The following is a 13,448-nucleotide window of genomic DNA, read 5'->3' on the forward strand; positions in this document are numbered from 1 at the left end:
CGGTGCATTATTACATGACAGCTAAAGAGTGAGTGTGAATGAATGTGGCCTTTGTTGTTTTTTCCTTGTGGCCTTTGTTGTCTTTTCCTAGCGCTACCTCGCACACATTTGGGGGGAGGGGGTTGTTATTTCATGTGTGGCGATGGGAATGAATAAGGGCAGACAGTATGAATTATGTACATGTGTATATATGTATATGTCTGTGTGTGTATATATATGTACACGTTGAGATGTATAGGTATGTATATTTGCATGTGTGGACGTGTATGTATATACATGTGTATGTGGGTGGGTTGGGCCATTTCTTTCGTCTGTTTCCTTGCGCTACCTCGCTACGCAGGAGACAGTGACAAAGCAAAGCTTTTACTACCTCTTCTCTGTTTACCAAATCATTTTCCCTAACTCTCTCACTTTGCACACCACCTCGACCAAAACACCCTATATCTGCCACTCTATCATCAAACACATTCAACAAACCTTCAAAATACTCACTCCATCTCCTTCTCACATCACTACTACTTGTTATCACCTCCCCATCAGCCCCCTTCACTGAAGTTCCCATTTGCTCCCTTGTCTTACGCACTTTATTTACCACCTTCCAAAACAACTTTTTATTCTCCCTCAAATTTAATGATACTCTCTCACCCCAACTCTCATTTGCCCTCTTTTTCACTTCTTGCACCTTTCTCTTGACCTCCTGCCTCTTTCTCTTATACATCTCCCACTCATTTGCATTTTTCCCTGCAAAAATCGTCCAAATGCCTCTCTCATCTCTTTCACTAATAATCTTACTTCTTCATCCCACCACTCACTACCCTTTCTAATCAACCCACCTCCCACGCTTCTCATGCCACAAGCATCTTTTGTGCAAGCTATCACTGCTTCCATAAATACATCCCATTCCTCCCCCACTCCCCTTACCTCCTTTGTTCTCACCTTTTTCCATTCTGTACTCAGTCTCTCCTGGTACTTCCTCACACGTCTCCTTCCCAAGCTCACTTACTCTCACCACTCTCTTCACCCCAACATTCTCTCTTCTTTTCTGAAAACCCCTACAAATCTTCACCTTCGCCTCCACAAGATAATGATCAGACATCCCTCCAGTTGCACCTCTCAGCACATTAACATCCAAAAGTCTCTCTTTAGCGTGCCTATCAATTAACACGTAATCCAGTAACACTCTCTGGCCATCTCTCCTACTTACATACGTATACTTATGTATATCTCGCTATATATATATATATATATATATATATATATATATATATATATATATATTATTTTTTTATTATACTTTGTCGCTGTCTCCCGCGTTTGCGAGGTAGCGCAAGGAAACAGACGAAAGAAATGGCCCAACCCACCCAATACACATGTATATACATACGTCCACACACGCAAATATACATACCTGCACAGCTTTCCATGGTTTACCCCAGACGCTTCACATGCCTTGATTCAATCCACTGACAGCACGTCAACCCCGGTATACCACATCGATCCAATTCACTCTATTCCTTGCCCTCCTTTCACCCTCCTGCATGTTCAGGCCTCGATCACACAAAATCTTTTTCACTCCATCTTTCCACCTCCAATTTGGTCTCCCTCTTCTCCTCGTTCCCTCCACCTCCGACACATATATCCTCTTGGTCAATCTTTCCTCACTCATCCTCTCCATGTGCCCAAACCACTTCAAAACACCCTCTTCTGCTCTCTCAACCACGCTCTTTTTATTTCCACACATCTCTCTTACCCTTACGTTACTCACTCGATCAAACCACCTCACACCACACATTGTCCTCAAACATCTCATTTCCAGCACATCCATCCTCCTGCGCACAACTCTATCCATAGCCCACACCTCGCAACCATACAACATTGTTGGAACCACTATTCCTTCAAACATACCCATTTTTGCTTTCCGAGATAATGTTCTCGACTTCCACACATTCTTCAAGGCCCCCTGAATTTTCGCCCCCTCCCCCACACTATGATCCACTTCCGCTTCCATGGTTCCATCCGCTGCCAGATCCACTCCCAGATATCTAAAACACTTCACTTCCTCCAGTTTTTCTCCATTCAAACTCACCTCCCAACTGACTTGACCCTCAACCCTACTGTACCTAATAACCTTGCTCTTATTCACATTTACTCTTAACTTTCTTCTTCCACACACTTTACCAAACTCAGTCACCAGCTTCTGCAGTTTCTCACATGAATCAGCCACCAGCGCTGTATCATCAGCGAACAACAACTGACTCACTTCCCAAGCTCTCTCATCCCCAACAGACTTCATACTTGCCCCTCTTTCCAAAACTCTTGCATTTACCTCCCTAACAACCCCATCCATAAACAAATTAAACAACCATGGAGACATCACACACCCCTGCCGCAAACCTACATTCACTGAGAACCAATCACTTTCCTCTCTTCCTACACGTACACATGCCTTACATCCTCGATATACAAAGGGGATAAGAGTGAGTGCTCAAATTACAGAGGTATAAGTTTGTTGAGTATTCCTGGTAAATTATATGGGAGGGTATTGATTGAGAGGGTGAAGGCATGTACAGAGCATCAGATTGGGGAAGAGCAGTGTGGTTTCAGAAGTGGTAGAGGATGTGTGGATCAGGTGTTTGCTTTGAAGAATGTATGTGAGAAATACTTAGAAAAGCAAATGGATTTGTATGTAGCATTTATGGATCTGGAGAAGGCATATGATAGAGTTGATAGAGATGCTCTGTGGAAAGTATTAAGAATATATGGTGTGGGAGGCAAGTTGTTAGAAGCAGTGAAAAGTTTTTATCGAGGATGTAAGGCATGTGTACGTGTAGGAAGAGAGGAAAGTGATTGGTTCTTAGTGAATGCAGGTTTGCGGTAGGGGTGTGTGATGTCTCCATGGTTGTTTAATTTGTTTATGGATGGGGTTATTAGGGAGGTGAGTGTAAGAGTTTTGGAAAGAGAGGCAAGTATGAAGTCTGTTCTGGATGAGAGAGCTTGGGAAGTGAGTCAGTTGTTGTTCGCTGATGATACAGCGCTGGTGGCTGATTCATGTGAGAAACTGCAGAAGCTGGTGACTGAGTTTGGTAAAGTGTGTGAAAGAAGAAAGTTAAGAGTAAATGTGAATAAGAGCAAGGTTATTAGGTACAGCAGGGTTGAGGGTCAAGTCAATTGGGAGGTAAGTTTGAATGGAGAAAAACTGGAGGAAGTAAAGTGTTTTAGATATCTGGGAGTGGATTTGGCAGCGGATGGAACCATGGAAGCGGAAGTGAATCATAGGGTGGGGGAGGGGGCGAAAATCCTGGGAGCCTTGAAGAATGTGTGGAAGTCGAGAACATTATCTCGGAAAGCAAAAATGGGTATGTTTGAAGGAATAGTGGTTCCAACAAAGTTGTATGGTTGCGAGGCGTGGGCTATGGATAGAGTTGTGCGCAGGAGGGTGGATGTGCTGGAAATGAGATGTTTGAGGACAATGTGTGGTGTGAGGTGGTTTGATCAAGTAAGTAATGTAAGGGTAAGAGAGATGTGTGGAAATAAAAAGAGCGTGGTTGCGAGAGCAGAAGAGGGTGTTTTGAAATGGTTTGGGCACATGGAGAGAATGAGTAAGGAAAGATTGACCAAGAGGATATATGTGTCGGAGGTGGAGGGAACAAGGAGAAGTGGGAGACCAAATTGGAGGTGAAAAGATGGAGTGAAAAAGATTTTGAGTGATCGGAGCCTGAACATGCAGGAGGGTGAAAGGCGGGCAAGGAATAGAGTGAATTGGATCGATGTGGTATACCGGGGTTGACGTGCTGTCAGTGGATTGAATCAAGGCATGTGAAGCGTCCGGGGTAAACCATGGAAAGCTGTGTAGGTATGTATATTTGCGTGTGTGGACATGTGTATGTACATGTGTATGGGGAGGGTTGGGCCATTTCTTTCGTCTGTTTCCTTGCGCTACCTCGCAAACGCGGGAGACAGCGACAAAGTATAAAAAAAAAAAAAAAATATATATATATATATATATTATTTTTTTTATTTATTATACTTTGTCGCTGTCTCCCGCGTTTGCGAGGTAGCGCAAGGAAACAGACGAAAGAAATGGCCCAACCCACCCCCATACACATGTATATACATACGTCCACACACGCAAATATACATACCTACACAGCTTTCCATGGTTTACCCCAGACGCTTCACATGCCCTGCTTCAATCCACTGACAGCACGTCAACCCCGGTATACCACATCGCTCCAATTCACTCTATTCCTTGCCCTCCTTTCACCCTCCTGCATGTTCAGGCCCCGATCACACAAAATCTTTTTCACTCCATCTTTCCACCTCCAATTTGGTCTCCCTCTTTTCCTTGTTCCCTCCACCTCCGACACATATATCCTCTTGGTCAATCTTTCCTCACTCATCCTCTCCATGTGCCCAAACAACTTCAAAACACCCTCTTCTGCTCTCTCAACCACGCTCTTTTTATTTCCACACATCTCTCTTACCCTTACGTTACTCACTCGATCAAACCACCTCACACCACACATTGTCCTCAAACATCTCATTTCCAGCACATCCATCCTCCTGCGCACAACTCTATCCATAGCCCACGCCTCGCAACCATACAACATTGATGGAACCACTATTCCTTCAAACATACCCATTTTTGCTTTCCGAGATAATGTTCTCGACTTCCACACATTCTTCAAGGCCCCCAGGATTTTCGCCCCCTCCCCCACCCTATGATCCACTTCCGCTTCCATGGTTCCATCCGCTGCCAGATCCACTCCCAGATATCTAAAACACTTCACTTCCTCCAGTTTTTCTCCATTCAAACTCACCTCCCAATTGACTTGACCCTCAACCCTACTGTACCTAATAACCTTGCTCTTATTCACATTTACTCTTAACTTTCTTCTTCCACACACTTTTCCAAACTCAGTCACCAGCTTCTGCAGTTCCTCACATGAATCAGCCACCAGCGCTGTATCATCAGCGAACAACAACTGACTCACTTCCCAAGCTCTCTCATCCCCAACAGACTTCATACTTGCCCCTCTTTCCAAAACTCTTGCATTTACCTCCCTAACAACCCCATCCATAAACAAATTAAACAACCATGGAGACATCACACACCCCTGCCGCAAACCTACATTCACTGAGAACCAATCACTTTCCTCTCTTCCTACACGTACACATGCCTTACATCCTCGATAAAAACTTTTCACTGCTTCTAACAACTTTCCTCCCACACCATATATTCTTAATACCTTCCACAGAGCATCTCTATCAACTCTATCATATGCCTTCTCCAGATCCATAAATGCTACATACAAATCCATTTGCTTTTCTAAGTATTTCTCACATACATTCTTCAAAGCGAACACCTGATCCACTAATCCTCTACCACTTCTGAAACCACACTGCTCTTCCCCAATCTGATGCTCTGTACATGCCTTCACCCTCTCAATCAATACCCTCCCATATAATTTATATATATATATATATATATATATATATATATATATATATATATATATATATATATATATATATATATATATATATACATATATATATATAAACCTATTCATTTATCATATTTAATTGCTGTTTCCCACATCAGCGAGGTAGCACCAGGGAACAGATGAAGAATGGCCCATCCACTCATATACACATATATATATCCATAAATGCCCATGCACGCACATATACATACATATACATATCAACATATACACATATACACACATAAGTTATGTATATGTATATGTATGTATATGGCATGTATGGGCATTCATGTACACATATGTGTATATGAATGGAAGGGCCATTCTTCATCTGTTTCCTGGCACTACCTCGCGTGACACAGGAAACAACGATCAAATATAATAAATAAATAAAAAAATACATATACATAAACATACACAGACATATACATATACACATGTACATATTCATACTTGCTTGCCTTAATCCATTCCTGGTGCCACACCGCCCCACAGGAAACAGCATTATTACCCCCTGCATCAGTGAAGCAGTGCCAGGAAAACAGGCAAAAAAAGGCCACATTCATTTACACTCAATCTCTAGCTGTCATGTGTAATGCAATGAAACAACAACTCCCTATCCACATCCAGGCCCCACAGACCTTTCCATAGTTTACCATAGACATTTCACCTGCTCTGCTTCAGTCCATTGACAGCACGTTGACTCTAGTGTATCACACAGTTCCAGTTCACACTATTCCTCGCACGTCTCTCATCCTCCTGTATGTTCAAACCCCAATCACTCAGAATCAGAATCTTTTTCACTCCATCCTTCCACCTCCAATTTGGTCTCCTGCTTCTTCTTCCCTCCACCTCTGACAAATATATCCTCTTTGTCAATCTTTCCTCACTCATTCTCTCCAGGTGTCCAAACCATTTCAACATAATCTCTTCTGCTCTCTCAACCACACTCTTTTTATGAACACACATCTCTCTTACTCTTTCATTACTTACTCGATCAAACCACCTCACACCACATATTATCCTCAAACATTTCATTTCCAACACATCCACCCTCCTCCACAAAACCCTATATATAACGAAGGTTCGCAGCCATACGATATTGCTGGAACTACTATTCCTTCAAACATTCCCATTCGAGAAGTGTTTTCACTTTATGATATACCATGTAATATGCAGACAATATACCTCTAGTTCAATAGGTGAGTCTTCTGTAATTTTGTCCTGAGGTATTCCAGTGGCAGGATGTGGTTCAAGGTGATATTCCAAGAGGTTTCCATGATATGCCATTACAAAAAGTGAATCCATTGTTTTTCGTTGTTTATCTCGTGGTACAGTAGGAGATCCAGCAAGCCAGCCTCGAGGACTACCAAACAATGAGGCCACCTAATTATTATTGCACAAAAAGAAACAGAACAGGTTAGAATGTCAACAAAATACTCAGTAATTCAAAGTCTATGCCATCATTTCCCTTATTAACAAGAAATATAAAAAATGAGCAAGACTGAAAATGAATATTCCAAGCACTATGACACATTCAGTGCTATTTTCCTCTGTTTTTGAAGCTGTTTACCAATGTACTGTACATCTAACTCTAATTCCCAACATGGGAAAAATAATATCTTCAAGAATGAAGATTCTGTATATATTTACTATGATTCTTTCAGGTTCTTTTCTCTAATCTTCCATTCTTGTTTCTCCCCCTCACCTCATACAGAATTAAAGAGGCTTAAGCCTATGAAGCCATACTCAATTCTTTACCTTTGGAATCTTTAACCTCCTGAAAAGTAATGCAGCTTTATATATGTAAAACTAAACATTTACCTATGATTAACCCTTTCAACCAATATCCATTCTCTGTAACACTTACCTTAATAATGTCATCACCACTCGGGGATCGTGGAGATTTACTAGCAGGAGGGCTCCGACTTGGAGATGGACCTGTGCCCATAGTACCTTAGTAAAAATTAATACATATGCATCAAATCATATTGCTTTAAAATTCTAATAAAACAAATTTTTTGCAAAATATCTTTTCTCTGTATACAATAAAACCTTTTCCTGCTGTCAAACTAGGGCGGTATATGAAGTATCCTTCAGAGACATATTGGCTCATGTCTATCTCTATTACCTCAATAGCTATAATTATTTTATACTTATTATACTGTCTCCCATATCAGCGAGGTAGCGTAAAGAAACAGACGAAAGGTCCAAACCCATATATATAAACTTTTTTTTTTCTTTTCTTTTTTTTTTTTGTCGCTGTCTCCCGCGTTTGCGAGGTAGCACAAGGAAACAGACGAAAGAAATGGCCCAGCCCACCCCCATACACATGTATATACATACGTCCACACACGCAAATATACATACCTACACAGCTTTCCATGGTTTACCCCAGACGCTTCACATGCCCTGATTCAATCCACTGACAGCACGTCAACCCCGGTATACCACATAGATCCAATTCACTCTATTCCTTGCCCGCCTTTCACCCTCCTGCATGTTCAGGCCCCGACCACACAAAATCTTTTTCACTCCAACTTTCCACCTCCAATTTGGTCTCCCACTTCTCCTTGTTCCCTCCACCTCCGACACATATATCCTCTTGGTCAATCTTTCCTCATTCATTCTCTCCATGTGCCAAAACCATTTCAAAACACCCTCTTCTGCTCTCTCAACCACGCTCTTTTTATTTCCACACATCTCTCTTACCCTTACGTTACTTACTCGATCAAACCACCTCACACCACACATTGTCCTCAAACATCTCATTTCCAGCACATCCATCCTCCTGCACACAACTCTATCCATAGTCCACGCCTCGCAACCATACAACATTGATGGAACCACTATTCCTTCAAACATACCCATTTTTGCTTTCCGAGATAATGTTCTCGACTTCCACACATTCTTCAAGGCTCCCAGGATTTTCGCCCCCTCCCCCACCCTATGATCCACTTCCGCTTCCATGGTTCCATCCGCTGCCAGATCCACTCCCAGATATCTAAAACACTTTACTTCCTCCAGTTTTTCTCCATTCAAACTTACCTCCCAATTGACTTGACCCTCAACCCTACTGTACCTAATTACCTTGCTCTTATTCACATTTACTCTTAACTTTCTTCTTTCACACACTTTACCAAACTCAGTCACCAGTTTCTCACATGAATCAGCCACCAGCGCTGTATCATCAGCGAACAACAACTGACACTTCCCAAGCTCTCTCATCCACAACAGACTTCATACTTGCCCCTATTTCCAAAACTCTTGCATTCACCTCCCTAACAACCCCATCCATAAACAAATTAAACAACCATGGAGACATCACACACCCCTGCCGCAAACCTACATTCACTAAGAACCAATCACTTTCCTCTCTTCCTACACGTACACATGCCTTACATCCTCGATAAAAACTTTTCACTGCTTCTAACAACTTGCCTCCCACACCATATATTCTTAATACCTTCCACAGAGCATCTCTATCAACTCTATCATATGCCTTCTCCAGACCCATAAATGCTACATACAAATCCATTTGCTTTTCTAAGTATTTCTCACATACATTCTTCAAAGCAAACACCTGATCCACACATCCTCTACCACTTCTGAAACCACACTGCTCTTCCCCAATCTGATGCTCTGTACATGCCTTCACCCTCTCAATCAATACCCTCCCATATAATTTACCAGGAATGCTCAACAAACTTATAGCTCTGTAATTTGAGCACTCACTCTTATCCCCTTTGCCTTTGTACAATGGCACTATGCACACATTCTGCCAATCCTCAGGCACCTCACCATGATTCATACATACATTAAATAACCTTACCAACCAGTCAATAATACAGTCACCCCCTTTTTTAATAAATTCCACTGCAATACATATAAACATGTATATACATAAACATCCACACGCACATATACATATCTATACATCTCAATGTATACATACATGTACATACACAGACATATAAATATATACCTCTTTCTTTCTTTCTTTCATACTATTCGCCATTTCCCGCGTTAGCAAGGTAGCGTTAAGAACAGAGGACTGGGCCTCTGAGGGAATATCCTCACCTGGCCTCGTTCTCTGTTCCTTCTTTTGGAAAATTAAAAAAAACAAGAGGGGAGGATTTCCAGCCCCCAGCTCCCTCCCCTTTTAGTCGCCTTCTACGACACGCAGGGAATACGTGGGAAGTATTCTTTCTCCCCTATCCCCAGGGATAACATTTACATATTCATGCTGCCTTCATCCATTCCTTTTGCCACCCTGCCGCACATGAAATGGCAACCACCCCCTCCCGCGTGCGCACGAGGTAGCACTAGGAAAAGACAAAAAGGCCACATTCATTCACACTCAGTCTCTAGCTGCCATGTGTAATGTACCGAAACCACAGCTCCCTTTCCACACCCAGGCCCCACAAGACTTTCCATGGTTTACCCCAGACACTTCACATGCCCTGGTTCAATCGACTGACAGCATGTTGACCCCGGTATACCACATTGTTCCAATTCACTCTATTCCTTGCATGCCTTTCACCCTCTTGTATGTTCAGGCCCTGAATGCTCAAAATCTTTTTCACTCCATCCTTCCACCTCAAGTTTGGTTTCCCACTTCTCATTCCCTCTACCTCTGACACATATATCCTCTTTGTCAATCTTTCCTCAGTCATTCTTTCCATGTGACCAAACCATTTCAACACACCCTCTTCTGCTCTCTCAACAACACTTTTTTTTACCACATATCCCTCTTACCCTTTCATTACTTACTCATTCAAGCCACCTCACACCACATATTCTCCTCAAATATTTCATTTCCAACACATCCACCCTCCTCCGCACAACCTTATCTATAGCCCATGCCTCACAGCCATATAACAATGTTGGAACCACTATTCCTTTAAACATACCCATTTTTGCTCCCTGAGATAACGTTCTCGCCTTCCACACATTCTTCAAAGCTCCCAGAATTTTCGTCCCCTCCCCCACCCTGTGACTCACTTCCACTTCCATGGTTCCATCTGCTGCTAAATTCACTCCCGGATATCTAAAACATTTCACTTCCTCCAGTTTTCCTCCATTCAAACTTACCTTCCAATTAACTTGTCCCTCAACTCTACTGAACCTAATAAACTTGCTCTTATTCAAATTTACTCTCAGCTTTCTTCTTTCACACACTTTACCAAACTCAGTCACCAATTTCTGCAGTTTCTCACCCGAATCAGCCACCAGCACTGCACCATCAGCGAACAACTGACTCACTTCCCAAGCCCTCTCATCCACAACAGACTGCATACTTGCCCCTCTCTCCAAAACTCTTACATTCACCTCCCTAACAACCCCATCCAAAAATAAATTAAACAACCATGGAGACATCACACAACCCCTGCCGCAAACCAACATTCACTGGGAACCAATCACTTTCCTCTCTTCCTACTCATACACATGCCTTACATCCTTGGTAAAAACTTTTCACTGCTTCTAGCAATTTACCTACCACACCATATACTCTTAATACCTTCTACAAAGCTTCTCTACCAGCCTTAACATATGCCTTCTCCAGATCCATAAATGCTACATACAAATTCATCTGTTTTTCTAATCATTTCTCATATACATTCTTCAAAGTAAACACCTGATCCACACATCCTCTACCACTTTTGAAATCACACTGCTCTTCCCTAATCTGATGCTCTGTACATGCCTTTACCCTCTCAATCAATATAATTTCCCTGGAATACTCAACATACTTATACTTCTGTATTTTGAACATTCACCTTTATCCCCTTTGCCTTTATACAATCACACTATACATGCATTCTGCCAATCCTCAGTCACTTCATCATGAACCATACATACATTGAATATCCTAGACAACCAATCAACAACACAGGCACCCCCCTTTTTTGGTAAATTCCACTGCAATACCATCCAAACCTGCTGCCTTGATGGCTTTCATCTTCCACAAAGCTTTCACTCACTCTTCTCTGTTTACCAAACCATTCTTCCTGACCCTCTCACTTCGCACACCACTTCAGCCAAAATCCCCTATACCTGCTACTCTATCATCAAGCATATTCAACGAACCTTCAAAATACTCGCTCCATCCCCCTCTCACTTAACCACTAATTGTTATTACCTCCTTATTTGCCCCCTTCACCGATGTTCCCATTTGTTTTCTTGTCTTACGCACTTTATTTACCTCCTTCCAAAACATCTTTTCATTCTCCCTAAAATTTAATGATACTCTCTCATCCCAACTCTCATTTGCCCTCTTTTTCACCTCTTGTACCTTTCTCTTGACCCCTGCCTCTTTCTCTTATACATCTCCCACTCATTTGCATTTTTTCCCTGCAAAAATCGTCCAAATGCCTCTCTCATCTCTTTCACTAATAATCTTACTTCTTCATCCCACCACTCACTACCCTTTCTAATCAACCCACCTCCCACGCTTCTCATGCCACAAGCATCTTTTGTGCAAGCTATCACTGCTTCCATAAATACATCCCATTCCTCCCCCACTCCCCTTACCTCCTTTGTTCTCACCTTTTTCCATTCTGTACTCAGTCTCTCCTGGTACTTCCTCACACGTCTCCTTCCCAAGCTCACTTACTCTCACCACTCTCTTCACCCCAACATTCTCTCTTCTTTTCTGAAAACCCCTACAAATCTTCACCTTCGCCTCCACAAGATAATGATCAGACATCCCTCCAGTTGCACCTCTCAGCACATTAACATCCAAAAGTCTCTCTTTAGCGTGCCTATCAATTAACACGTAATCCAGTAACACTCTCTGGCCATCTCTCCTACTTACATACGTATACTTATGTATATCTCGCTATATATATATATATATATATATATATATATATATATATATATATTATTTTTTTATTATACTTTGTCGCTGTCTCCCGCGTTTGCGAGGTAGCGCAAGGAAACAGACGAAAGAAATGGCCCAACCCACCCATACACATGTATATACATACGTCCACACACGCAAATATACATACCTGCACAGCTTTCCATGGTTTACCCCAGACGCTTCACATGCCTTGATTCAATCCACTGACAGCACGTCAACCCCGGTATACCACATCGATCCAATTCACTCTATTCCTTGCCCTCCTTTCACCCTCCTGCATGTTCAGGCCTCGATCACACAAAATCTTTTTCACTCCATCTTTCCACCTCCAATTTGGTCTCCCTCTTCTCCTCGTTCCCTCCACCTCCGACACATATATCCTCTTGGTCAATCTTTCCTCACTCATCCTCTCCATGTGCCCAAACACTTCAAAACACCCTCTTCTGCTCTCTCAACCACGCTCTTTTTATTTCCACACATCTCTCTTACCCTTACGTTACTCACTCGATCAAACCACCTCACACCACACATTGTCCTCAAACATCTCATTTCCAGCACATCCATCCTCCTGCGCACAACTCTATCCATAGCCCACCCTCGCAACCATACAACATTGTTGGAACCACTATTCCTTCAAACATACCCATTTTTTGCTTTCCGAGATAATGTTCTCGACTTCCACACATTCTTCAAGGCCCCCTGAATTTTCGCCCCCTCCCCACACTATGATCCACTTCCGCTTCCATGGTTCCATCCGCTGCCAGATCCACTCCCAGATATCTAAAACACTTCACTTCCTCCAGTTTTTCTCCATTCAAACTCACCTCCCAACTGACTTGACCCTCAACCCTACTGTACCTAATAACCTTGCTCTTATTCACATTTACTCTTAACTTTCTTCTTCCACACACTTTACCAAACTCAGTCACCAGCTTCTGCAGTTTCTCACATGAATCAGCCACCAGCGCTGTATCATCAGCGAACAACAACTGACTCACTTCCCAAGCTCTCTCATCCCCAACAGACTTCATACTTGCCCTCTTTCCAAAACTCTTGCATTTACCTCCCTAACAACCCCATCCATAAACAAA

At 42.4% G+C, this 13,448-nt stretch overlaps 1 protein-coding gene across 2 annotated transcripts in view; it reads right to left on the reverse strand.

The window, feature by feature from the left end:
• LOC139755323 (BCAS3 microtubule associated cell migration factor-like) overlaps window positions 1-13,448 on the reverse strand; it is a 152,087-nt gene that overhangs the window by 38,668 nt on the left and 99,971 nt on the right. For both annotated transcript variants that reach the window (XM_071673467.1, XM_071673466.1), the window contains exons 11-12: window positions 7,360-7,445; window positions 6,678-6,875 (exon numbers count right to left, since the gene is read on the reverse strand). In XM_071673467.1, the coding sequence (XP_071529568.1) occupies window positions 6,678-6,875; window positions 7,360-7,445 (284 nt within the window). The remainder of the gene's footprint in view (window positions 1-6,677; window positions 6,876-7,359; window positions 7,446-13,448) is intronic.

The sequence above is a fragment of the Panulirus ornatus genome, chromosome 19 (genome assembly GCF_036320965.1).
Source record: "Panulirus ornatus isolate Po-2019 chromosome 19, ASM3632096v1, whole genome shotgun sequence".
Lineage (NCBI taxonomy): Eukaryota > Metazoa > Arthropoda > Malacostraca > Decapoda > Palinuridae > Panulirus > Panulirus ornatus.